Source organism: Scyliorhinus canicula, chromosome 12 (genome assembly GCF_902713615.1).
Source record: "Scyliorhinus canicula chromosome 12, sScyCan1.1, whole genome shotgun sequence".
Lineage (NCBI taxonomy): Eukaryota > Metazoa > Chordata > Chondrichthyes > Carcharhiniformes > Scyliorhinidae > Scyliorhinus > Scyliorhinus canicula.
In genome coordinates this window covers 155,247,892-155,275,485 of record NC_052157.1, presented here as the reverse complement: position 1 = coordinate 155,275,485, position 27,594 = coordinate 155,247,892, and the positions used below count along the sequence as shown (strand labels likewise).

At 53.2% G+C, this 27,594-nt stretch overlaps 1 protein-coding gene across 5 annotated transcripts in view; it reads right to left on the bottom strand.

Moving 5' to 3' along the window:
* dph1 (diphthamide biosynthesis 1) overlaps nucleotides 1-27,594 on the bottom strand; it is a 737,117-nt gene that overhangs the window by 328,456 nt on the left and 381,067 nt on the right. For all 5 annotated transcript variants that reach the window (XM_038814609.1, XM_038814607.1, XM_038814606.1 and 2 more), the window contains one exon: nucleotides 1,797-1,951. In XM_038814609.1, coding sequence (XP_038670537.1) covers nucleotides 1,797-1,951 — 155 coding nt within the window. The remainder of the gene's footprint in view (nucleotides 1-1,796; nucleotides 1,952-27,594) is intronic.

Below are 27,594 nucleotides of genomic sequence, written 5' to 3'. Positions count from 1 at the left end.
ACGGTGTTAGGGTGGGACAGAGATGGTGTTAGGGTGGGGAGACGGCGTTAGGGTGGGACACAGACGGTGTTAGGGTGGGGAGACGGTGTTAGGGTGGGACAGAGACGGTGTTAGGGTGGGGAGACGGTGTTAGGGAGGGACACAGACGGTGTTAGGGTGGGGAGACGGCGTTAGGGTGGGGAGACGGTGTTAGGGTGGGACAGAGACGGTGTTAGGGTGGGACAGAGACGGTGTTAGGGTGGGACAGAGACGGTGTTAGGGTGGGGAGACGGTGTTAGGGTGGGGAGACGGTGTTAGGGTGGGGAGACGGTGTTAGGGTGGGGAGACGGCGTTAGATTGGGACAGAGACGGTGTTAGGGTGGGGAGACGGTGTTAGGGTGGGGTCGAGGCGGTGTTAGGGTGGGACAGAGACGGTGTTAGGGTGGGGTCGAGGCGGTGTTAGGGTGGGACAGAGACGGTGTTAGGGTGGGGACAGAGACGGTGTTAGGGTGGGACAGAGATGGTGTTAGGGTGGGGGCGGAGACGGTGTTAGGGTGGGACAGAGAGGGTGTTAGGGTGGGGAGACGGTGTTAGGGTGGGGAGACGGCGTTAGGGTGGGGAGACGGCGTTCGGGTGGGGAGACGGTGTTAGGGTGGGGTCGAGGCGGTGTTAGGGTGGGACAGAGACGGTGTTAGGGTGGGGACAGAGACGGTGTTAGGGTGGGGAGACGGTGTTAGGGTGGGGACAGAGACGGTGTTAGGGTGGGGAGACGGTGTTAGGGTGGGGAGACGGCGTTCGGGTGGGGACAGAGACGGTGTTAGGGTGGGGAGACGGTGTTAGGGTGGGGAGACGGCGTTCGGGTGGGGAGACGGTGTTAGGGTGGGGTCGAGGCGGTGTTAGGGTGGGACAGAGACGGTGTTAGGGTGGGGAGACGGTGTTAGGGTGGGGTCGAGGCGGTGTTAGGGTGGGACAGAGACGGTGTTAGGGTGGGGACAGAGACGGTGTTAGGGTGGGGAGACGGTGTTAGGGTGGGGAGACGGTGTTAGGGTGGGGACAGAGACGGTGTTAGGGAGGGGAGACGGCGTTAGGGTGGGGAGACGGCGTTAGGGTGGGGAGACGGTGTTAGGGTGGGACACAGACGGTGTTAGGGTGGGGAGACGGTGTTAGGGTGGGGAGACGGTGTTAGGGTGGGGAGACGGTGTTAGGGTGGGGAGACGGTGTTAGGGTGGGACAGAGACGGTGTTAGGGTGGGGAGACGGTGTTAGGGTGGGTCAGAGACGGTGTTAGGGTGGGGAGACGGCGTTAGGGTGGGACAGAGACGGTGTTAGGGTGGGGAGACGGCGTTAGGGTGGGGAGACGGTGTTAGGGTGGGGAGACGGTGTTAGGGTGGGACAGAGACGGTGTTAGGGTGGGGAGACGGTGTTAGGGTGGGGAGACGGTGTTAGCGTGGGACAGAGACGGTGTTAGGGTGGGGACAGAGACGGTGTTAGGGTGGGGAGGCGGTGTTAGGGTGGGACAGAGACGGTGTTAGGGTGGGGACAGAGACGGTGTTAGGGTGGGGAGACAGTGTTAGGGTGGGACAGAGACGGTGTTAGGGTGGGGAGACGGCGTTAGGGTGGGGAGACGGTGTTAGGGTGGGGTCGAGGCGGTGTTAGGGTGGGGACAGAGACGCTGTTAGGGTGGGGAGATGGCGTTAGGGTGGGGTCGAGGCGGTGTTAGGGTGGGGACAGAGACGGTGTTAGGGTGGCGACAGAGACGGCGTTAGGGTGGGGTTGAGGCGGTGTTTGGGTGGGGGGGTCACAGGGTTACCTCCTTACCTGTAGTGCTGCCACAAACTGGATTGTGCTGACCAGTGTGAGTGCCGAGCCTTTGGGGAAGTTGTATCGCACCGTCTCGATGAAGTGCACACCATCAATTTTGATATCGACAAAGACGTAGAGCATTTTAATTCCAGCTGTGGCATCAATTGGAACTGAAAACATAAAGAATAATTTCAGTCAGCCTGCCGGAGGAAATCTGAATGCCCCAATGGGGAAGCCAGACCATCGCAGAGCGCACCAGCACGGAGCCTGTCCATTCACACCCTCCCTTCCTGTCCAGCTTTAGATATTCTCTGCCCCAAAACGTTAAAGGCAAAGAGGAGAATTCCAAAGGCACAGTCACAGGGAGCCCAATGCTATCAGCTGCCGTCCGAAACCCCCCCACCCCCATAGCTACTGGCATGTAGCCTCCCCTCACCTCCACCACTAGCCCGAACCAAACAGCTGCTCTCTGCACCCTGTCCCAAACAGCAGCTCTCTGCACCCTGTCCCAAACAGCAGCTCTCTGTACCCTGTCCCAAACAGCAGCTCTCTGCACCCAGTCCCAAACAGCTGCTCTCTGCACCCTGTCCCAAACAGCAGCTCCCTGCACCCTGTCCCAAACAGCTACTCTCTGCACCCTGTCCCAAACAGCTGCTCCCTGCACCCTGTCCCAAACAGCTACTGTCTGCACCCTGTCCCAAACAGCTACTGTCTGCACCCTGTCCCAAACAGCTACTCTCTGCACCCTGTCCCAAACAGCTGCTCCCTGCACCCTGTCCCAAACAGCTACTGTCTGCACCCTGTCCCAAACAGCTACTGTCTGCACCCTGTCCCAAACAGCTACTGTCTGCACCCTGTCCCAAACAGCTACTGTCTGCACCCTGTCCCAAACAGCTGCTCCCTGCACCCTGTCCCAAACAGCAGCTCTCTGCACCCTGTCCCAAACAGCTGCTCCCTGCACCCTGTCCCAAACAGCTGCTCCCTGCACCCTGTCCCAAACAGCTACTGTCTGCACCCTGTCCCAAACAGCTACTGTCTGCACCCTGTCCCAAACAGCTACTGTCTGCACCCTGTCCCAAACAGCTGCTCCCTGCACCCTGTCCCAAACAGCTGCTCCCTGCACCCTGTCCCAAACAGCTGCTCCCTGCACCCTGTCCCAAACAGCTGCTCCCTGCACCCTGTCCCAAACAGCTGCTCCCTGCACCCTGTCCCAAACAGCTACTGTCTGCACCCTGTCCCAAACAGCTGCTCCCTGCACCCTGTCCCAAACAGCTGCTCCCTGCACCCTGTCCCAAACAGCTACTGTCTGCACCCTGTCCCAAACAGCTACTGTCTGCACCCTGTCCCAAACAGCTACTGTCTGCACCCTGTCCCAAACAGCTACTGTCTGCACCCTGTCCTAAACAGCTACTGTCTGCACCCTGTCCCAAACAGCTACTGTCTGCACCCTGTCCCAAACAGCTGCTCTCTGCACCCTGTCCCAAACAGCTACTGTCTGCACCCTGTCCCAAACAGCTGCTCTCTGCACCCTGTCCCAAACAGCAGCTCCCTGCACCCTGTCCCAAACAGCTGCTCCCTGCACCCTGTCCCAAACAGATACTGCCTGCACCCATGTCCCAAACAGCTGCTCTCTGCACCCTGTCCCAAACAGCTGCTCCCTGCACCCTGTCCCAAACAGCTACAGTCTGCACCCTGTCCCAAACAGCTACTGTCTGCACCCTGTCCCAAACAGCAGCTCCCTGCACCCAGTCCCAAACAGCTACTGTCTGCACCCTGTCCCAAACAGCTACTGTCTGCACCCTGTCCCAAACAGCTACTGTCTGCACCCTGTCCCAAACAGCTGCTCTCTGCACCCTGTCCCAAACAGCTGCTCTCTGCACCCTGTCCCAAACAGCTGCTCCCTGCACCTTGTCCCAAACAGCTACTGTCTGCACCCTGTCCCAAACAGCAGCTCTCTGCACCCTGTCCCAAACAGCTGCTCTCTGCACCCTGTCCCAAACAGCTGCTCTCTGCACCCAGTCCCAAACAGCAGCTCTCTGCACCCTGTCCCAAACAGCTACTGTCTGCACCCTGTCCCAAACAGCAGCTCTCTGCACCCTGTCCCAAACAGCTGCTCTCTGCACCCTGTCCCAAACAGCTACTGTCTGCACCCTGTCCCAAACAGCTGCTGTCTGTACCCTGTCCCAAACAGCTACTGTCTGCACCCTGTCCCAAACAGCTGCTCCCTGCACCCTGTCCCAAACAGCTACTGTCTGCACCCTGTCCCAAACAGCTGCTCCCTGCACCCTGTCCCAAACAGCTGCTCCCTGCACCATGTCCCAAACAGCTACTGTCTGCACCTTGTCCCAAACAGCAGCTCTCTGCACCCTGTCCCAAACAGCTACTGTCTGCACCCTGTCCCAAACAGCAGCTCTCTGCACCCTGTCCCAAACAGCTGCTCTCTGCACCCTGTCCCAAACAGCTGCTCTCTGCACCCTGTCCCAAACAGCTACTGTCTGCACCCTGTCCCAAACAGCTACTGTCTGCATCCTGTCCCAAACAGCTGCTCTCTGCACCCTGTCCCAAACAGCTACTGTCTGCACCCTGTCCCAAACAGCTGCTCCCTGCACCCTGTCCCAAACAGCAGCTCTCTGCACCCTGTACCAAACAGCAGCTCTCTGCACCCTGTCCCAAACAGCAGCTCTCTGCACCCTGTCCCAAACAGCTGCTCCCTGCACCCTGTCCCAAACAGCTGCTCCCTGCACCCTGTCCCAAACAGCAGCTCTCTGCACCCTGTACCAAACAGCAGCTCTCTGCACCCTGTCCCAAACAGCAGCTCTCTGCACCCTGTCCCAAACAGCTGCTCCCTGCACCCTGTCCCAAACAGCTGCTCCCTGCACCCTGTCCCAAACAGCTGCTCCCTGCACCCTGTCCCAAACAGCTGCTCCCTGCACCCTGTCCCAAACAGCTGCTCCCTGCACCCTGTCCCAAACAGCAGCTCCCTGCACCCTGTCCCAAACAGCAGCTCTCTGCACCCTGTCCCAAACAGCTACTGTCTGCACCCTGTCCCAAACAGCTGCTCCCTGCACCCTGTCCCAAACAGCTGCTCTCTGCACCCTGTCCCAAACAGCTGCTCCCTGCACCCTGTCCCAAACAGCTGCTCCCTGCACCCTGTCCCAAACAGCTGCTCCCTGCACCCTGTCCCAAACAGCTACTGTCTGCACCCTGTCCCAAACAGCTGCTCCCTGCACCCGGTCCCAAAAAGCTACTCCCTGCACCCTGTCCCAAACAGCTACTGTCTGCACCCTGTCCCAAACAGCAGCTCCCTGCACCCTGTCCCAAACAGCTGCTCCCTGCACCCTGTCCCAAACAGCTGCTCCCTGCACCCTGTCCCAAACAGCTGCTCTCTGCACCCTGTCCCAAACAGCTGCTCCCTGCACCCTGTCCCAAACAGCTGCTCCCTGTACCCTGTCCCAAACAGCTGCTCCCTGCACCCTGTCCTAAACAGCTACTGTCTGCACCCTGTCCCAAACAGCTGCTCCCTGTACCCTGTCCCAAACAGCTGCTCCCTGCACCCTGTCCTAAACAGCTACTGTCTGCACCCTGTCCCAAACAGCTGCTCCCTGCACCCTGTCCCAAACAGCTACTGTCTGCACCCTGTCCCAAACAGCTACTGTCTGCACCCTGTCCCAAACAGCTACTGTCTGCACCCAGTCCCAAACAGCTACTGTCTGCACCCTGTCCCAAACAGCTGCTCCCTGCACCTTGTCCCAAACAGCTACTGTCTGCACCCTGTCCCAAACAGCTACTGTCTGCACCCTGTCCCAAACAGCTGCTCCCTGCACCCTGTCCCAAACAGCTACTGTCTGCACCCTGTCCCAAACAGCAGCTCTCTGCACCCTGTCCCAAACAGCTGCTCCCTGCACCCTGTCCCAAACAGCTACAGTCTGCACCCTGTCCCAAACAGCTACTGTCTGCACCCTGTCCCAAACAGCTGCTCCCTGCACGCTGTCCCAAACAGCTGCTCCCTGCACCCTGTCCCAAACAGCTGCTCCCTGCACCCTGTCCCAAACAGCTGCTCCCTGCACCCTGTCCCAAACAGCTGCTCCCTGCACCCTGTCCCAAACAGCTGCTCCCTGCACCCTGTCCCAAACAGCTGCTCCCTGCACCCTGTCCCAAACAGCTACTGTCTGCACCCTGTCCCAAACAGCTGCTCCCTGCACCCGGTCCCAAAAAGCTACTCCCTGCACCCTGTCCCAAACAGCTACTGTCTGCACCCTGTCCCAAACAGCAGCTCCCTGCACCCTGTCCCAAACAGCTGCTCTCTGCACCCTGTCCCAAACAGCTGCTCCCTGCACCCTGTCCCAAACAGCTGCTCCCTGCACCCTGTCCCAAACAGCTGCTCTCTGCACCCTGTCCCAAACAGCTGCTCCCTGCACCCTGTCCCAAACAGCTGCTCCCTGTACCCTGTCCCAAACAGCTGCTCCCTGCACCCTGTCCTAAACAGCTACTGTCTGCACCCTGTCCCAAACAGCTGCTCCCTGCACCCTGTCCCAAACAGCTACTGTCTGCACCCTGTCCCAAACAGCTACTGTCTGCACCCTGTCCCAAACAGCAGCTCTCTGCACCCTGTCCCAAACAGCTACTCTCTGCACCCTGTCCCAAACAGCTACTGTCTGCACCCTGTCCCAAACAGCTACTGTCTGCACCCAGTCCCAAACAGCTACTGTCTGCACCCTGTCCCAAACAGCTGCTCCCTGCACCCTGTCCCAAACAGCTACAGTCTGCACCCTGTCCCAAACAGCTACTGTCTGCACCCTGTCCCAAACAGCTGCTCTCTGCACCCTGTCCCAAACAGCTACTGTCTGCACCCTGTCCCAAACAGCTCCTGTCTGCACCCTGTCCCAAACTGCTGCTCCCTGCACCCTGTCCCAAACAGCTACTGTCTGCACCCAGTCCCAAACAGCTACTGTCTGCACCCTGTCCCAAACAGCAGCTCTCTGCACCCTGTCCCAAACAGCTGCTCCCTGCACCCAGTCCCAAACAGCAGCTCTCTGCGCCCTGTCCCAAACAGCAGCTCTCTGCACCCGGTCCCAAACAGCTGCTCCCTGCACCCTGTCCCAAACAGCTACTGTCTGCACCCTGTCCCAAACAGCAGCTCTCTGCACCCTGTCCCAAACAGCTGCTCCCTGCACCCTGTCCCAAACAGCTACAGTCTGCACCCTGTCCCAAACAGCTACTGTCTGCACCCTGTCCCAAACAGCTGCTCTCTGCACCCTGTCCCAAACAGCTACTCTCTGCACCCTGTCCCAAACAGCTACTGTCTGCACCCTGTCCCAAACAGCTACTGTCTGCATCCTGTCCCAAACAGCTGCTCTCTGCACCCTGTCCCAAACAGCTACTGTCTGCACCCTGTCCCAAACAGCTGCTCCCTGCACGCTGTCCCAAACAGCTGCTCCCTGCACCCTGTCCCAAACAGCTGCTCCCTGCACCCTGTCCCAAACAGCTGCTCCCTGCACCCTGTCCCAAACAGCTGCTCCCTGCACCCTGTCCCAAACAGCTGCTCCCTGCACCCGGTCCCAAAAAGCTACTCCCTGCACCCTGTCCCAAACAGCTACTGTCTGCACCCTGTCCCAAACAGCAGCTCCCTGCACCCTGTCCCAAACAGCTGCTCCCTGCACCCTGTCCCAAACAGCTGCTCTCTGCACCCTGTCCCAAACAGCTACTGTCTGCACCCTGTCCCAAACAGCTGCTCCCTGCACCCGGTCCCAAAAAGCTACTCCCTGCACCCTGTCCCAAACAGCAGCTCCCTGCACCCTGTCCCAAACAGCTGCTCCCTGCACCCTGTCCCAAACAGCTGCTCCCTGCACCCTGTCCCAAACAGCTGCTCTCTGCACCCTGTCCCAAACAGCTGCTCCCTGCACCCTGTCCCAAACAGCTGCTCCCTGTACCCTGTCCCAAACAGCTGCTCCCTGCACCCTGTCCTAAACAGCTACTGTCTGCACCCTGTCCCAAACGGCTACTGTCTGCACCCTGTCCCAAACAGCAGCTCTCTGCACCCTGTCCCAAACAGCTACTGTCTGCACCCTGTCCCAAACAGCTACTGTCTGCACCCTGTCCCAAACAGCTACTGTCTGCACCCTGTCCCAAACAGCTGCTCCCTGCACCCTGTCCCAAACAGCTACTGTCTGCACCCTGTCCCAAACAGCAGCTCTCTGCACCCTGTTCCAAACAGCTGCTCCCTGCACCCTGTCCCAAACAGCTACAGTCTGCACCCTGTCCCAAACAGCTACTGTCTGCACCCTGTCCCAAACAGCTGCTCTCTGCACCCTGTCCCAAACAGCTACTGTCTGCACCCTGTCCCAAACAGCTGCTCCCTGCACCCTGTCCCAAACAGCAGCTCTCTGCACCCTGTCCCAAACAGCTACTGTCTGCACCCTGTCCCAAACAGCTACTGTCTGCACCCTGTCCCAAACAGCAGCTCTCTGCACCCAGTCCCAAACAGCAGCTCTCTGCACCCTGTCCCAAACAGCTGCTCCCTGCACCCTGTCCCAAACAGCTACTGTCTGCACCCTGTCCCAAACAGCTACTGTCTGCACCCTGTCCCAAACAGCTACTGCCTGCACCCTGTCCCAAACAGCAGCTCTCTGCACCCTGTCCCAAACAGCAGCTCTCTGCACCCAGTCCCAAACAGCTGCTCCCTGCACCCTGTCCCAAACAGCAGCTCTCTGCACCCTGTCCCAAACAGCTGCTCCCTGCACCCTGTCCTAAACAGCTGCTCCCTGCACCCTGTCCCAAATAGCTACTGTCTGCACCCTGTCCCAAACAGATTCTCCCTGCACCCTGTCCCAAACAGCAGCTCTCTGCACCCTGTCCCAAACAGCTACTGTCTGCACCCTGTCCCAAACAGCTGCTCCCTGCACCCTGTCCCAAACAGCTGCTCCCTGCACCCTGTCCCAAACAGCTGCTCCCTGTACCCTGTCCCAAACAGCTGCTCCCTGCACCCTGTCCTAAACAGCTACTGTCTGCACCCTGTCCCAAACAGCTGCTCCCTGCACCCTGTCCCAAACAGCTACTGTCTGCACCCTGTCCCAAACAGCAGCTCCCTGCACCCTGTCCCAAACAGCAGCTCCCTGCACCCTGTCCCAACAGCTACTGTCTGCACCCATGTCCCAAACAGCTGCTCTCTGCACCCTGTCCCAAACAGCTACTGTCTGCACCCTGTCCCAAACAGCTACTGTCTGCACCCTGTCCCAAACAGCTACTGTCTGCACCCTGTCCCAAACAGCAGCTCCCTGCACCCAGTCCCAAACAGCTACTGTCTGCATCCATGTCCCAAACAGCTGCTCTCTGCACCCTGTCCCAAAAAGCAGCTCTCTGCACCCTGTCCCAAACAGCTGCTCTCTGCACCCTGTCCCAAACAGCTGCTCCCTGCACCCTGTCCCAAACAGCTACTGTCTGCACCCTGTCCCAAACAGCTGCTCCCTGCACCCTGTCCCAAACAGCTACTGTCTGCACCCATGTCCCAAACAGCTGCTCTCTGCACCCTGTCCCAAAAAGCAGCTCTCTGCACCCTGTCCCAAACAGCTACTGTCTGCACCCTGTCCCAAACAGCTACTGTCTGCACCCTGTCCCAAACAGCTACTGTCTGCACCCTGTCCCAAACAGCTACTGTCTGCCCCCTGTCCCAAACAGCTACTGTTGAGGGAAACTAGATCCTCTGGTGAACATAGGCCAGAACTTGAAAGTCAGAGCTCGGTGACACTAAAGGCAATGGCGATCTGAAACTCTCTACCCCGAAAGCATTCGAGCCTGTGGGTGAATTGATAAGTTCAAACCTGAGACAGACTTTTGCTGGATTAAGAATATTAAAAGTTACAGAGAAAAGACAGCTGGATGGACTTAAGATGCATGGAGCTGTGAACTAATAGGATGGGCTGGAGGGGCTGAGCGGTCTCCTCCGTGGCTGCGAATATTCACTCGGTTCCAAACCGTCTGTCCCACCCTCCCTGTCGGTCCACGTTTACTGTTGTCAACGCCCACAGCATTACACCATCACAAAGCCTGCGAGATCCCACAGGACCCATCGTCTTACTACACAGTTCCTATACCAGTCAATCTTCACCTTCCAGACAATATCTAGGTGTCAGTCTCAGCTGTGGTTCAGTGGGTATCACGCTCGTCCTTGAATCAGACATCATGGGTTCGCGGCCCAGCCCAGCTCAGGTGCTTGAACACGTAACTCCAGCCTGACACACTGACGCGGTACCTCGGGGAGTGCTGCTTTGTCAGAGCCGCCATCGTTTTGGACGAGGTGGCTAAAAGGAGGGCCCTTCAGCCCCCTCGATTCGTTGTAAAAGATTGGTGGACGATATTTATCCCTCAACCTAAAATCAGATTATACAGCCATTAATTTCAAGTCAAGTATGTTTGACTTGGCTGCCACGTTTCATACGTCGCAACAGCGGATACGTCCAAAAGGGTTCTTGGCTGTGATCACTGTACACACAGACACTGTTTGGTGATGATACTAAACTCAGTTGTCCACACCAACCTGATCAAACCGCGTATGAACGATGACTCTTATTAAGTAAAGTCACTGTGGTCCCAGATGACTATAGGCTGCTTTCCCCTTGGAGGGGGAGAGCTGACCGGCGGTGATTTAACCTGAGGGTCGCCACACCTCAGGCCAGGGGTGAGGTTGAGAAGGTGGGGCCGTCATGAATAACCTCAGCCGGTACGGGGGTTGGACCCGCGCTGTCGGCCTCGCTCTGCATCAGGAACCAGCTGTCCAGCCAATGAAGCTAAATTGTACAGCTATTCAGATGAGAAGTTATTAATTTATGAGATGTGGGCTAGGCCAGCATTTATTGCCCATCCGTAGTTACCCTTGAGAAGTCATAATAATCATAATAATCTTTATTAGTGTCACAAGTAGGCTTACATTAACACTGCAATGAGATAACTGTGTAAGGTGGTGATGAGCTGCCTTCTTGAACTGCTGCAGTCCCATGTAGCCTAACTACACCCACAGTGCTGGGAGGGAGGGGGTTTGACACAGCAACAGCGAAAGAACAGCAATATATTTCCAATTCAGGATAATAAGTGGCTTCACAGGGAACTCTCAGGTGGTGGTGTTCCCATGTGTTTGCTGCTCTTGTCCTTCTAGATGGTACTGGCCGTGGGTTTGGAAGGTGCTGGCTAAGGAACCTTGGTGAGTTGCTGCAGTGCATCTTGCGGATGGTACACACGGCTGCCACTGTGCATCGGCGGTGGAGGGAGTGAATGTTGAAGGTGACGGATGGGGTGCCAATGGGCTGCTTTGTCCTGGGTGGTATTAGTGTCCCCAGTAGGCTTACATTAACAGTGCAAGTGGAGAGTGTTCCATCACACTCCTGACTTGTGCTTTGTAGAGGGTGGACTTTGGGGAGCCAGGAGGTGAGTTACTTGCTGCAGAATCCCAGCCTCTGATTGCTCTGTCGAACTCTAGCAGGAGTCAGCGACTACAGGAGGCATAAATTGGGTGGGGGTGGAGGAGGATTTGATGAAATTCTATAAATCAAGTCATGCAGGAAGCAAGAAGAGACCCTAAGATATTGCAGGTGCAGCAACAGACTGGAGCACAGGAAGCCGCACTGTTCAATTCTCTGACTATATAAATGCGGGTCGACCTGACCTTTGCAATTCAATAAGTTTCACACTAATGGAGTGTGAACAAAAAAACACTCCAACAAATCATTTCCGATTCACCTTAAAAAATGACAACTTCAGCCAAGTGCATCCATCGGTTGAAAGGAGGCAGAACGAGGAGCATAATTCACAAAGAATTAAACACACACACCTGAGCCCACGCACGCACAACAGTACCTTTATCACAAAGAGAGGAAATAATGGATCTCTGTCACCAGCCCTAGCCCTACAATCCACCGGAGATCTCCGAGCTCCCCCAGTTCTGATGGCTTACGTATTCCCTAATTTCTTTCCCTCCACTACTGGGGGCTGTGTCTTCGGCTACCCGGATCCTATCTCTGCCATCGCTCAAACAAGCCTCTTCACCTCCTTTTCAGAGGTCCCGTGGCACCGACCCCTTTGACCTGTTGGTGGTCTGCCCTGATATCTCTTCATAAGTCTCAGAACTGTGCGGAGTCTGCACATTCGCTCCGTGTCTGTGTGGGTTTCCTCCGGGTGCTCCGGTTTCTTCCCACAGTCCAAAGATACACAGGCTAGGTGGATTGGTCACGCTAAATTGCCCTTAGTGTCCAAAGGTTAGGTGGGGTTGCTGGGTTATGGGGATAGGGTGGAGGTGTGGGCTTGGGTAGGGTGCTATTTCAGGGTCTGGTGCAGACTCGATGGGCTGAATGGCCTCTTTCTGCACTGTAACTTCTATAATCTACGAATCAAATGTTGCTTTATAATGCCCCTTGGAACAGTGCACTGCATTAGAAAGGTGCTATATAAATGCACGGTTGGAATCTAATCAAAGGGCTTGGATGCTAGGGGCAGCACGGCGCCACAATGGTTAGCACTGCTGCCTCACGGCGCTGAGGTCCCAGATTCGATCTGGCTCTGGGTCACTGTCCGTGTGGAGTTTGCACATTCTCCCCGTGTTTCGCCCCCACAACACAAAGGATGTGCAGGTTAGGTGGATTGGCCACGCTAAATTGCCCCTCAATTGGATTACAAAAAAGGGGCTTTTAGTAAGCAAATTAACAAATACTTGGGATCGATTTCCAGACCTGGGACCAAATGGTTTCTTGTGCGGGGCAAGGATATACGGGAATAGTGGCAGTGCATGATCTGATCAACAGCTTCAGGTAACGCCCTGGTTACAAACAGCGAATTCAAGCTTTACAATCACCACAAACTATTGCTTTCTTAGTGTAATGTGTTGACTTAAAAAAGTTTGAACCTAAATCTGTATATCCTTTTGTGAAGGGCGGCACGGTAGCACAGTGGCTAGCACAGTTGCTTTACAGCCCCAGGGTCCCGGGTTCTATTCCCGGCTTGGGTCACTGTCTGTGCGGAGTCTGCACGTTCTCCCCGTGTCTGCGTGGGTTTCCTCCGGGTGCTCCGGATTCCTCCCACAGACCAAAGATGTGCAGTTTAGATGTATCGGCCATGATAAATTGCCCCTTCGTGTCCAAAAAGGGGTACCCCAGGGGTTATGGGGATAGGGTGGAGGCGTCGGCTTGGGTAGGGTGCTTTTTCCAGGTGCCGGTGCAGACTCGATGGGCTGAATGGCCTCCCTCTGCACTGTAGATTCTATGATCCATGTTACGTCTTGCTGTCTCTCCTTATAATTTGAGATCGTGTGACTTGACCAACTTGGTCAAGCGCTGTCAGCGCCGTCTTTGGCCGGAATTTCTTTTCAATCTGTGGTTGCCAGTGGCTGCAACTAAAGCTGAATCTGACTCATTTCATCACCGCGGCTGCCTCTTGCCGAAGGGGTTATGGCTCTGGTGACGGATACTTGTATTTGCTAAACTGTCAATTCTCGCCCACTACTAATTTGTATTTTAGTGTTTTCAGGGCTTTTATGAATTGTATTGCTGGGTATTTTCCGTGGCTCCGATGTTAGCCTCTTGGCCGGGTTGTGATTGGAAATGAGAATTGGTTCTCAGTTGACTCACCTGGTTAAATAAATAATGGAAACAGGTTTTTAGATTGTATTAGAGGGCGAGTCCTTTATTCAGGTCTCTGTAAAAGTCAGTAATGTTGACCTATCAGCCCACACCTCATGTTCAGACATATGCTTCATCAGACAGCTAGTGACCCTGGGTTACTGCTGCAGGCCTTTCTGTAAATAATAGAATGCTTTGCATTTATGGAGCGCCTTTCACAGACTCAGCCTGCTCCTGGTCCAGGGACCCTGTGCCTCGTTCCCACTAATCACGGGATAGGGAAGGAACAGCCAAACTCTACAGCCACGTTGAAGCGCAGTCGCTGTTGTAAATTAGCGATTTCCACACAGCAAACTCTGACAAACAGCAATGGGTTAAATGATTAATAAAGATCATTTGCTTTTGTAGCCACGTTAGTTGAGGGATAAATATTGACCAGAATACTGGAGAGAATTCTCCTAACTCTTCCTCAAGATCGCTCCATCGGGCCTTTCACATCTTTCTGGGCCCCCAGTTTAATCTCCCGCTGTCCGGTCTGAGAGATGGTCCCTCCGACAGTCCCACTCTTAGCCAGCATTCCAGCGGGAATATCTGGCTGGTGTTTTAGCTCAGGTTTCCAGGTTTCGGTTGGAATTCACGACCTTCCGATTGGAGTAAGGTGAGTGCCACACACTGAGTCACGTTAACGCTGGTGATGAGGGGGGAAATTTCCAGCTCGGAGTCTATCAGAGTTAGATAAGTGAGGGAGGGATTAGACAGGTTAGTGAGGGAGGGTTTAGATAGATTAGTGAGGGAGGGATTAGACAGGTTAGTGAGGGAGGGATTAGACAGGTTAGTGAGGGAGGGATTAGACAGGTTAGTGAGGGAGGGATTAGACAGGTTAGTGAGGGAGGGATTAGACAGGTTAGTGAGGGAGGGTTTAGGTAGCTTAGTGAGGGATGGTTCAGACAGGTTAGTGAGGGAGGGATTAGACAGGTTAGTGAGGGCGGGTTTAGGCAGGTTAGTGAGGGAGGGATTAGACAGGTTAGTGAGGGAGGGTTTAGGCAGGTTAGTGAGGGAGGGATTAGACAGGTTAGTGAGGGAGGGTTTAGATAGATTAGTGAGGGAGGGATTAGACAGGTTAGTGAGGGAGGGATTAGACAGGTTAGTGAGGGAGGGATTAGACAGGTTAGTGAGGGAGGGTTTAGGTAGGTTAGTGAGGGAGGGTTTAGGTAGGTTAGTGAGGGAGGGTTTAGGTAGGTTAGTCAGGGATGGTTCAGACAGGTTAGTGAGGGAGGGATTAGGCAGGTTAGTGAGGGAGGGTTCAGACAGGTTAGTGAGGGAGGGATTAGACAGGTTAGTGAGGGAGGGATTAGACAGGTTAGTGAGGGAGGGTTTAGGTAGGTTAGTGAGGGAGGGTTTAGGTAGGTTAGTCAGGGATGGTTCAGACAGGTTAGTGAGGGAGGGATTAGGCAGGTTAGTGAGGGAGGGTTCAGACAGGTTAGTGAGGGAGGGATTAGACAGGTTATGAGGGAGGGATTAGGCAGGTTAGTGAGGGATGGTTCAGACAGGTTAGTGAGGGAGGGATTAGACAGGTTAGTGAGGGAGGGATTAGACAGGTTAGTGAGGGAGGGATTAGACAGGTTAGTAAGGGAGGGATTAGACAGGTTAGTGAGGGAGGGTTTAGACAGGTTAGTGAGGGAGGGATTAGACAGGTTAGTGAGGGAGGGATTAGACAGATTAGTGAGGGAGGGTTTAGACAGGTTAGTGAGGGAGGGATTAGGCAGGTTAGTGAGGGAGGGTTCAGACAGGTTAGTGAGGGAGGGATTAGACAGGTTATGAGGGAGGGATTAGGCAGGTTAGTGAGGGATGGTTCAGACAGGTTAGTGAGGGAGGGATTAGGCAGGTTAGTGAGGGAGGGATTAGACAGATTAGTGAGGGAGGGTTTAGACAGGTTAGTGAGGGAGGGATTAGACAGGTTAGTGAGGGAGGGATTAGACAGATTAGTGAGGGAGGGTTTAGACAGGTTAGTGAGGGAGGGATTAGACAGGTTAGTGAGGGAGGGATTAGACAGGTTAGTGAGGGACGGTTTAGACAGGTTAGTGAGGGAGGGATTAGACAGGTTAGTGAGGAAGGGATTAGACAGGTTAGTGAGGGAGGGATTAGACAGATTAGTGAGGGAGGGATTAGACAGGTTAGTGAGGGAGGGATTAGACAGGTTAGTGAGGGAGGGATTAGACAGATTAGTGAGGGAGGGTTTAGACAGGTTAGTGAGGGAGGGATTAGACAGGTTAGTGAGGGAGGGTTTAGATAGATTAGTGAGGGAGGGATTAGGCAGGTTAGTGAGGGATGGTTCAGGCAGGTTAGTGAGAGAGGGATTAGACAGGTTAGTGAGGGACGGTTTAGCACTGGGACTACGGTTCTCTGGACCCGGGTTCGAATCCCGGCCCTGGGTCACTGTCCGTGTGGAGTTTGCACATTCTCCCCGTGCCTGTGTGGGTTTCAGCCCCACAACCCAAAGATGTGCAGGGTAGATGGATTGGCCACTCTAAATTGCCCCTTATTTGGAGAAAAAATAATTGGGTACTCTAAATTTTTTTTTAAAAATTGTGGGTGAGGGTGGGATTCAGGCTCACTCTGATGCCACCCGTAGTCAAACAGCTTCCTGAGTCTCACCATCCGGCTCACAGAAATACAGTGGCCAGTTGGGTAAGATACCAGCGGGTACGTGGGCGTCCATGTTCCTGCAAGCCGTGCGCTTGACCAGCCAGCCTCATGCGTGCCATTTGGTTTAAAGGGGCCACTCACATTTCATAGAATTTACAGTGCAGAAGGAGGCCATTCGGCCCATCGAGTCTGCACCGGCTCTTGGAAACAGCACCCTACCCAAGGTCCACACCTCCACCCTATCCCCATAACCCAGTAACCCCACCCAACACTAAGGGCAATTTTGAACACTAAGGACAATTTATCATGACCAATCCACCTAACCTGCATATCTTTGGACTGTGGGAGGAAACCGGAGCACCCGGAGGAAACCCACGCACACACGGGGAGGATGTGCAGACTCCGCACAGACAGTGACCCAAGCCGGAATCGAACCTGGGACCCTGGAGCTGTGAAGCGATTGTGCTATCCACAATGCTACCGTGCTGCATATCACTTGCGAGTCCAAAAAACAGAAGGTCGTCCGGTGGGAACATGTGGCAGGAAAGTTTAGAAAGGGAGATGGCATCTTCAAAAGGGAGAGAGCGAACAATTACAACTGACATTTAGAGGGTGCCTTGAAGGTAATAAAATGAAGCATCAGTATCAGCAGAGAAAATGTTGACCAGCGATCCGGCAAGGTGATGCTGGGACAGGTGGGAGAAAGTTTAGGTATGTTTCAAAGCAGAGGCTGAGATTACTCCTGTTCTCATCTGACGTCCTGGAACCGTGTCGATTTGTTTCAGCGCTCCCAAGCCAGGCTGCTGACACTAAATACAGCTTCCCTACATTGATCCTGGCTGGGAGCATCAATGAAAGATTGTCCCCAGGGATTGGGGATTATCCACAGGGGCAACCATCCTGGCTGGTGCCAGCTCATTCACCAACCATCAAGGATTGTCCCCAGGGATTGGAAGAAGTTAAGAAACGTGAACGGCACCAGTCACACAGCAGTCCAGCTCCTTAATGGGTGTTTAATGAGGGGGTGCCAGCAGCTCACACCCGATAATTGATCAACTTTCTTCATGCAGAGGGAGCAGGTTTACATATAGCAGGAGGGACGAGGGGTGAACAAGGTCTGCCCCAGTACTGAAGGTTTATTATTACAGAATGTACACTTCAGAAAGGCAACCCGGACCGCATGTAAGGGAACTTAATGGCTCAGCTAATCAATATTGGAAATCGTCATGGGCGTCAGTAACTGCTCATTACTACATTAGTAAACCAACAAAGTCCAGCCAGGATACAAATCAATGCAGAGACCAGCACTGATGGAAGTTGGGTTCAGAGCTGGACAATATGAGTTGGAAGAAGCAACTTGTTTTAAAAAAATTCTTTCATGGGATGTGGACGAGGCTAACATTTGTTGCCAATCTCCAATGGTGAAAATGGTGATGAGCTGCTTCAAAGGCTGGTTTAGCTCAGCGGACTAGTTCGCTGGTTTGTGATGCAGAACAAGGCCAGCAGCGCGGGTTCAATTCCTGTACCGGCCTCCCCGAACAGGCGCCGGAATGTGGCGACTAGGGGCTTTTCACAGTAACTTTGCACTTGTGACAATCAAAGATTATTAATTCTTGAACCCCTGCAGTCTGTGTGAGTTGAATGTATTCCTCATGGGAGGCAAGATGTGGTTGGATTGTGGGTTTGTAAAGGACATGTTCCATACCAGCGCAGTGTCTGTTCTGCCAGATGGCATGTCTTTTTAAAACATTCTTTCACGGGATTTGAGCACCACGAGCAAGGCCAGCATTTACTGTCCTTGAGAAGTTGCTGGTGAGCTGTCCTCTTGAACCACTGTATTTCCACATGTTATGGGAACAGTCACAGTGTTGTTAGAAAGGGGGTTCCAGCATTTTGATCCAGTGATATATTTTCAAGCCAGGATGGCTTGGACGGGAACTTCCAGGGGTTCCCATGTGTCTGCTGCCCTTGTCCTTCTAGGTGGGAGAGGTCGCAGGTATGGAAGGTACTGCCCAAGGAGCCCTGGTGAGTTCTTTCAGAGCATCTTGTCGATGGCACACACGGCTGCCACTGTGCGTCAATAGTGGAGGGATTGAATCTTGAAGGTGGTGGCTGGCGTGTTAGTTAAGCAGCTGCTTTGTACTGAATGGTGTCGAGCTTCTCGAGTGTTGTTGGAGCTGCGCTCATCCAGGCAAGTGGAGAGTATTCCCTCACACTCCTGACTTGTGCCCTGTAGACGCTGGACCGGCTTTGGGGAGTCAGGAGGTGAGTTATTCCCTGCAGAATTCACAGTCTCTGACCTGCTCTTGTAGCCACAGTATTTATATGGTTGGTCCTGTATAAATGCAAGTTGAATCCACTGCGGACCACATTCCAAATCCATGGTTCCTGCAGGCTGCTCCCTACCCTCTCCACTCTTCCCCCCCCCCCCCCCCCCCCAATTTGTGCAGGTGGGACATTTTCATGTTTTCTTTCAGGCCTCATGGTCCCTGTGGGCGAGACCTATCAAATTGAGTGTCAGATTTGAGGGCAATGTCTGCACTGTCGACCCAGGCCTGCTGGGAAATGCTGAATGTCCGTCTGAACACATTTCACTTAGGCTGCTCGGAAAGCTGTCAAGAGACATGAGTCCCTAATCCCCCTCGGCCTGCGCTGGCTCGCAAATTAAGACAGCAGAGGTCACGAAAAGGTAGTTTAACATTCCAAGCTACCTTCTATATTTATATTTAAAAGAAAAAAGTCTGCAAATTGTTCACACTGGTGCAAGGGAGATGAAACCACCTCTCTCCGTCTGAACATCTCCATCTAATAAAATAAAGTTGACAGAATCCCAGATGACTATTGGCTGCTTTCTCCTTTGAAGGGGGGGGGGGGGGCTGACTGGTGGTGATTGAACCCGAGGATCACCACACCTCAGGTGAGGGGCAAGGTTTAGATGGCGGGGCCTTTGAGAATACCCTCAGCCTGTAAGGAGGTTGAACCCGCGCTGCCTGTCTCGCTCTGCATCACAAACCAACTGTCCAGCGACACGGTAGCACAGTGGTTAGCACTGTTGCTTGACAGCGCCAGGGACCCAGACTCAATTCCCGGTTTGGGTCACCGTCTGTGCGGAGTCTGCACGTTCTCCCCGTGTCTGCGTGGGTTTCCTCCGGGTGCTCCGGTTTCCTCCCACAAGTCCCGAGAGACCTGTTGTTGGGTGAATTGGACGTTCTGAATTCTCCCTCCGTGTACCCGAACAGGCGCCAGAGCGTGGCAACTAGGGGCTTTTCACATTACCTTCATTGCAGTGATAATGTGCGCCTACTTGTGACAATAAAGATTATTATAACTGAGGATCCTCAAGAGGACGGAATTGGAGGACGGCAGAGTCCTGGGGTGAAGGGCAGGCCTGGGAGGGGGTTACACAGCTAGGGAGGGGCAATGCCTTCGGGGAGGGATTTGAAAACAAGACGGGAGCTTTAAAGTTCATGCTCCGTGTGAAGATAATATCTTTTAACTTTCTCCAATTCTTGGGCGTGATAATATCCGGTCTGCGTGGTAACTCCAGTCAGTTTGCCAACAAGCGCAAACAAGATGTCACAGTCTCTGACTATGCAGGCCTCAGTTAAACATCTCCCTTAACCCTCTCTTAAATCGGTGATAAGATGGAGGTAAAAAAGCCACAAATTTTCAAGTCTGTGACGGTAAGCGTAAATGTCAGCTCAAGTGTGTCACCGAGATGTGAGGCAACTGTGCATGGTGCTAGCACCTGATGCACTATCTTCCCAAGTGTTGGCAAGGAAACGGGACACTTAGTGGTGTTTACACAGTGGCACGATCAGTCATGTGGTGATAGCATTACTGTTGATGCTGCTTCCGTATCACTGCTGAGAATGTTAGAATTTCAGTGGGCTGGTGAACAGGACAGCACACTGTCTGCTTGCAAAGCCCTCACTCCCTGTGTGTGAACTGGGAAGAAGGTGGATGAGGAAATGATAACAGCTGCAGTTTGCATCCATTGCTATTAATATATTAAAACGTCCTTAAGGTGCTGTCGTGGGAGCTTGATCAGAGAGAATCTACACCGAGCCACAGGAGGCGGCATTAGGACAGACGGACAACCTCAAAGCAGTAGGCTTGAAGGAGTCTTAAAGGAGGGGAGAGTTTGAGAAGCAGAGAGGCAGAGGGAGGAGAGTCAACTCTTCCTCTTCGTGTGCGAGGCTTAGCCTCATACAGTTCAAGGTGTTGCATAGGGCACATATGACCGGGACAAGGATGAGCCGGTTTTTTGGGAGTGAGGACAGGTGTGTTAGGTGCTCAGGGAGCCCAGCAAACCACACCCATATGTTCTGGGCATGCCCAGCGCTGGAGGAATTTTGTAAGGGCGTAGCGAGGACGGTGTCGAGGGTGGTAGGGTCCAGGGTCAAACCGGGCTGGGGGTTCGCAATATTTGGGGTTGCAGAGGAGCCAGGAGTGCAGGAGGTGAAAGAGGCCGGCATTCTGGCCTTTGCGTCCCTGGTAGCCCGGCGGAGGATTCTTCTTCAGTGGAGGGATGCGAGGCCCCCAAACGTTGAGGCCTGGATCAATGACATGCCGAGGTTTATCAAATTGGAAAAGGTGAAATTTGCTTCGAGGGTATCGGTACAGGGGTTTTTCAAGCGGTGGCAACCGTTCCTAGACTTCCTGGCAGACCGGTAGACAACGATCAGTGGCAGCAGCAACCTCGGGGGGGGGGGTTTATTTCAGTTTTGTTTCTATATATTGGAGGTTTTGTCTGGGTGCATATATTTGCTATGTGTTTGGGCGGGTGTTAATTTATTATTTTGGTTATTGAGTTTCCTTTACATTTTTTGCATTTTGTACTTTATATTTTCGTTGTTGATATTTTGTGAAAACTTTAATAAAAATTATTTTTTTTAAAAAGAGAGGCAGAGGGAGGAAATTCCAGAGCACAGGATCCAAACGGGTGGCTGATCCGGAGGATATGGAAAAGGCCGGGATTGGTGCAGTTTAGAGGTCAGGCTGTGTAGCTCCTGCCCCTGCAATCTCTCTGTGGCTTTGAGCTGACTTGCCCATGAACCCTTCTAGGCTGATAATCCCAGGGGAAGGAGGAAAGGTTTATATAAAAAAAGGTAAAACTTGCTGATGACATATCTAACTTACCCGATGTCGAGCAGAACCACAAAGCCTCAAGACCAATTGTCAGAGTGCGGGGGGGGGGGGGGGGGGGGGGGTGATGGTCTAGAGACCATATCAGAGTGGGAGAGAGGGGGATGTGGTGGTCTAGAAGACAATGTTGGAGTGGGGGGGGGGGGGGGGGGGGGAAGAGGTGGACTGTGATGTGTTGGGTAAGCTGGGTCTGTGAGGACTGCGTTGACTGTAGTGGTGAGAGAGACAGGCTTCCAACACTTGAAGAAATGCAACTCTACTTTATTGAACTCTTAACTATGATACATGCTTTAACTGTGGGTTGACACTATGCTGAGTTGACTGGAGACCTGAGGCTAACCTGACCAAACTATCTTACTACCACATGGTGGATGTTCTAGTTGTTGCTCACGGGCTCTGACTGTCTCAGAGGCTGCATCCCGAGAGAGCGGGAAAACTAGTGCCCTCTGGCTTTATAGTGGCCGTGTCCTGTCTGGTGATTGGCTGCTGTGTTCTGTGTGTTCACTGGTCATCCTGTGTGTCAATCAATGCCTGTCTGTGCACCATCATATACTTGTGTGTATATTATGACAGACTGAACGATGTCAGAGTGGGAGAGGGGGTCGGAGTGGTGGTCTAGACATATCGGAGGGGCAAAGAGGGGATGTGGTGGTCTAGACCTGGGAGAAAGGAGTGAGTGGGAGGGAGGGGTGGGAGGAGTGGTGGTCTAGATAATGCCGGAGTGGGAGAGAGTGATGAATGGGGGTGGGGGTGTGGGGGGGGGGTCAGAGTCTAAACCATGTCCGTGTGGGAGAGAGGGGGTGTGGTGGTCAAGGCCATGTCAGAGTAGGACGGGGGGGGGGGGGGGGGGGGGTGTTGGGCTAGCCCATCTCTGAGTTGGAGAGAGGGGGAAAGGTGTGGTCAAGACCATGTCGGAGTGGGAGAGAGTGAGAGTCAAGACCATGTCGAAGTGGGAGAGAGGGGGAGGCGTGGTGGTCGACACAATGTCGGAGTGCGGAGTAGGAGAGGGAGGGGAGGGATGGCCGAGACCACGTCGGAGTGGAGAAGGAGCGGGAGTTGGGTAGTGAATTTGAATGATCAGCCATGATCATATTGAATGGTGGTGCTGACTCGAAGGGCCGAATGGCCCCTTCCTGCTCCTGTTTTCTATACTTCCATGTTTATTGTGCCGGACCCCTATCCTGTGCAGGCTGGGGGCTGTGAGGGGGGGGGTCTGTAATGGGTCTTGTTTCAGAGAACGTTTATAGACAGTTCTGCGGGAGCACAGGTTAGTTCATTTGTATTAGAAGCTGCATACCGTGCCTGCTCCTCCTTGCACATATTTAAGACCTTTATTTAAAAACTACTTGCTGTTGCATTTCTCAAAGCATGAATACTTGAAAATCATCCCAGAACCCACAGATATTCAAAAATTTGATACAAAACATTTGTTCCCTATTAAAAATACATTTCCAGTGACTGTATTTTCACACTTCTCTCTCACTATGTTGCCACATTACTAATGCAACCAGCCCACCTCAATATGGCATCTGAGGGATCCAACAATTGACTGAAAAACGTTGCCTACACTAGCTGGAGGAGTTTGAAGGCGGAAGCAGCAATGTCAAGTATTGCCGAGGTCGCTATTGTAACAGCTCTTTCTCCACTTAAACAGCGGAGAAATAGACATCTGTATGTTCCTCTCAGGCAAAAAGAATGGACACTGAGCCAGGTGACGAAACACTTTGAGAGTGAGAGAGAGAGCGATGAAAAAGTTTATATTAGGAATGGGAGGAGCAGGAGGCCATTCGGGCCATCGAGCCTGCTCTGCCATTCAATAAGATCGAGGTTTTAAAAAAAATTTAGAGTACCCAATTCATTTTTTTTCCAATTAAGGGGCAATTTATCGAGGCCAATCCACCCAGCCGGCACATTTTTGGGTTGTGGGGGAGAAACCCACGCAAACACGGGGAGAATGTGCAAACTCCACACGGACAGTGACCCAGAGCCGGGATCGAAGCTGGGACCTCGGCGCCGTGAGGCCGCAGTGCTAACCCACTGTGCCACCGTGCTAATAAGATCGAGGTTGACAATCTTCTTCGATGCCACTTTCCCACCCGATCCCCACATTCCTTGATTTCCCCTACAGCCCAAAGATCAATCCATCTACCCATGGGGCGGCACGGTAACACAGTGGATAGCACTGTGGCTTCACAGCTCCAGGGTCTCAGGTTCGATTCCCGCTTGGGTCACTGTCTGCGCGGAGTCTGCACGTTCTCCCCGTGTCTGCGTCTGTTTCCTCCGGGTGCTCCGGTTTCCTCCCACAGTCCAAAGATGTGCAGGTTAGGTGGATTGGCCATGCTAAATTGCCCTTAAGTGTCCAAAAAAAGGTTGGGTGGGGTTACTGGGTTAAGGGGAGAGGGTGGAGGTGTGGGCTTAAGTAGGGTGCTCTTTCCGAGCGCCAGTGCAGACCTGATGGGCCGAATGGCCTCCTTCTGCACTATAAATTCTATGATCTCTTTCTTGAATATGCGCAGTGACAGAAAATGCAGAGCTCTCTGCATCACAACTGGGTCGCCGACAGGAAAAGCAGCATCAGCAGCTTCTGACTGCCACCCAGTGTGACCCTGCTGGACGAGGAATGGACTGGACCCGCCCTTGAACGGCCCATCCCCGAACATTAAATGAGTTGCTAACACCCATCGTCAACGCTCACGCTCCAATCACGGCCAGATGAAGGTGTTGAAGAGGAGGCTGATGCCGAGGAACAGTTCACCGGAACGTTTCCTGGGGTCGCCAAGGTTAGATTGTGGGAAGAGGTTGCATGACTAAGCTTGCCTGTTCAGGAATATAGAAGGTTAGGGGATAATCTGATTGATGTTCGAGGGATCTTGGACAGAACTGATACAGGTAGAGAGCTCCAAAGGTTTGCAGTATTTTTGTCTGGGGGTTGGGGGGTCGGCAGTGCAATTAAAAATGAAATGAAAATCGCTTACTGTCACAAGTAGGCTTCAATGAAGTCACTGTGAAAAGCCCCTAGTCGCCACATTCCGGCGCCTGTTCGGGAAGGCTGGCACGGGAATTGAACCGTGTTGCTGGCCTGCCTCGGTCTGCATTAAAAGCCAGCGATTTAGCCCAGTGTGCTAAACCAGCCCCTCATGAGGGAACCAGTGAGGGAGTTCCAGAGGTTAGATTCAAGACAGTTAAAGGCACAGATGGCACAGCTGAAAGATAACTGGCAAAAAATCCCGGGGCAAATGAGACAGCTTACATTTTTCAAAATGTGCAGTTAATTGCTGCGATCCGGAATGCGCTGTCTGACCGGGAGCTGGAAGCAGATTCAGCAGCAACTTCCAAACGGGAATAGGATAAATCATAGAATTTACAGTGCAGAAGAAGGCCATTTGGCCCATCGAGTCTGCACCGGCTCTTGGAAAGAGCACCCGATCCAAGCCCACATCTCCACCCTATCCCCATAACTCAATAACCCCACCCAACACTAAGGGCAATTTTGAACACCAAGGGCAATTTAGCACGGCCAATCCAGCTAACCTGCACAGCTTTGGACTGTGGGAGGAAACCAGAGCACCCGGAGGAAACCCACGCAGACACGGGGAGAAAGTGCAGACTCCGCACAGACAGTGACCCAAGCCCGGAATCGAACCTGGGACCCTGGGAGCTGTGAAGCAATTGTGCTAGCCACTGTGCTACCGTGCTGCCCCGGTCAATAGTCAAAAGGAGTAATTTGTCGGACTATGGAGAAAGAGCGGGGCGGTTGGACTCATCGGATAGCTCTGACAAAGAGCTAGCACAGTCATGAAGGGCTGAATGGCCTCTTTCTGCCACATCTCGGACTATGGCGCCCTGGCAGGGGCAGCCCTGCTGTAACAAGAGGAGACACTGGAAACGAGCATGAAACGTACAGGCCACATCCCCGGAAAGCAGCAGCAAATCGTCTTCAGCCTCCGGAGGTCAAAGAGAGTCAGCAAATAAGTTTAAAAAATAATAACAATCTCCAAAAAAGAAGCACTTTGTCACTGCCATTGGATGAATAATTAAAGGAGGTGACTATGGGATTGGAGGCTTCTCAGCATCCAATCATCCTCCTGTTTCACCCCTCAGCCGCCATCTGCAAGAATCACGTCTCACGTGGAAAGGGCAGAGACATCCTGGCTGTCAAACCTGCTTTGTCATTTGCAGGATTCCGCAGAAATTACCAGCAACATCAAACTGCATCAGTAATTTCATTCCAGAGCTTCAAACTCATGAGCAACTAATGAACTGCTGATGCGCGGTGTCTGAAGAATGTAAAGTCCTGTCGATGGGATTATCTATGGAGATGTTTGTTACTCATCCCCGTTAGGAGTATTTAATATTCAGCCACTTTTTGTTGGTAAAACACACACACACACCATTCAGTATTTAACCACCCACTGTACGAGATGCCGACCCTCCAGGATTGGTCTGGCGTCTCCAGGATTTTCAGGGCAACACCAGCGTGTCACTTCGACCCAAGCCAACTGAAGTACGAGCCCAGGCACAAATCATTTTTCTTTATAATAGATTTATTTACAGAGCGCAGCAGCACATATCTCTGCCATTGTACCCTGAAGGTGGCAACGCAGGTCGATAGAGTGGTCAAGAAGGCATACAGCATGCTTGCCTTCATCGGACGGGGTATTGAGTACAAGAGTCGGCAGGTCATGTTACAATTCCGGCAACCACCATCAATGCTAGCATCAATGCTTCACAGCTCCAGGGTCCCAGGTTCGATTCCCGGCTGGGGCACTGTCTGTGTGGAGTCTGCACGTCCTCCCCGTGTGTGCGTGGGTTTCCTCCGGGTGCTCCGGTTTCCTCCCACAGTCCAAAGATGTGCGGGTTAGGTGGATTGGCCAGGCTAAATTGCCCTTAGTGTCCTAAAAAATAATGTTAATGGGGGTTGTTGGGTTACTGGTATAGGGTGGATGCGTGGGCTTGGGTAGGGTGATCATTGCTCGGCACAACATTGAGGGCCGAAGGGCCTGTTCTGTGCTGTACTGTTCTAATTCTAATTCTAATTGTATAGGACTTTGGTTCGGCCACATTTGGAATACTGCCTGCAGTTCTGGTCGCCACATTACCAGAAGGACGTGGGTGCTTTAGAGAGGGTGCAGAGGAGGTTCACCAGGATGTTGCCTGGTATGGAGGGTGCTAGCTATGAAGAAAGGTTGAGTAGATTAGGATTGTTTTCGTTGGAAAGACGGAAGTTGAGGGGGGACCTGATTGAGGTCTACAAAATTATGAGAGGTATGGACAGGGTGGATAGCAACAAGCTTTTCCCAAGAGTGGGGGTGTCAGTTACAAGGGGTCACGATTTCAAGGTGAGAGGGGGAAAGTTTAAGGGAGATGTGCGTGGAAAGTTTTTTAGGCAGAGGGTGGTGGGTGCCTGGAGGTGGTAGAGGCAGGCACGATAGCATCATTTAAGAGGCATCTAGACAGGTATATGAATGGGCGGGAACAGAGGGAAGTAGACCTTGGAAAATAGGCAACAGGTTTAGATAAAGGATCTGGATCGGCGCAGGCTGGGAGGGCCGAAGGGCCTGTTCCTGTGCTGTAATTTTCTTTGTTCTTGTTACTTATTATGCCCAGTGTCCCAGCAGTCTCTCTTTCTCGTCTCGCGAGTACCATATAAACTGATTGACAACTAAAATTAGCTTCCCCTTAAGGAGGCACTGTAACAGCAGGCCAAAGCTTTAAAGGACACTTTTCAAAATAAAGTACACCCGCCCCTGGGGTACCCACTGGTCGTGATAGGTCTCAAGCGTCCCGGCGGACATTGCGTGCTCCCTCTTGGGGACCCCCGGGGCGCGAAGACAGCCACGCAGTAGGGAAGACAGCTGGGTCTATCAACCCCCTCCATGGGCCGCTACCTGGACCTGTTCATGGCCACCTTGGCCAGGCCCAGTGGCAGACCCATGAAGATGACCTCCGATCTGCCAGCCGCCCTCCACACCGGGTGGCCACGGTTCGGGAGCATGGGGCTGAGATGCAGACAGAACTAGGGAAGGGCCTGCAACCTCCCACAACCTACATAGGCCTGAGACAACAGGAAAGACAAGCTCTCTTTTGAGCAACCAGTGGGCAAAAAGTGGACTAATTAATCAAATTAACAAATTAAGTTAAATGAAAGTCATCGTCCCCGAAAGGGACACTGTAACAAAGGACAAATACTTAAAGGACACTTAGCTAATCAAATGATAATGTTGTTATGGGGGCTGATGATGGCACTCCAGCCCATGGTGTGCCCACCGGTCACTGAATGCCTCAGTACCAGTGGACACAATGTGCCCACTCCCCAGGCATAGCCAGGTGCAAATATAGCCATGGAAAAGGGGCAGACAGTCAATCATCCATTACCTCAAAATGGCCATCTTGGCCAGACCCAGAAGTAGGCTAATTAA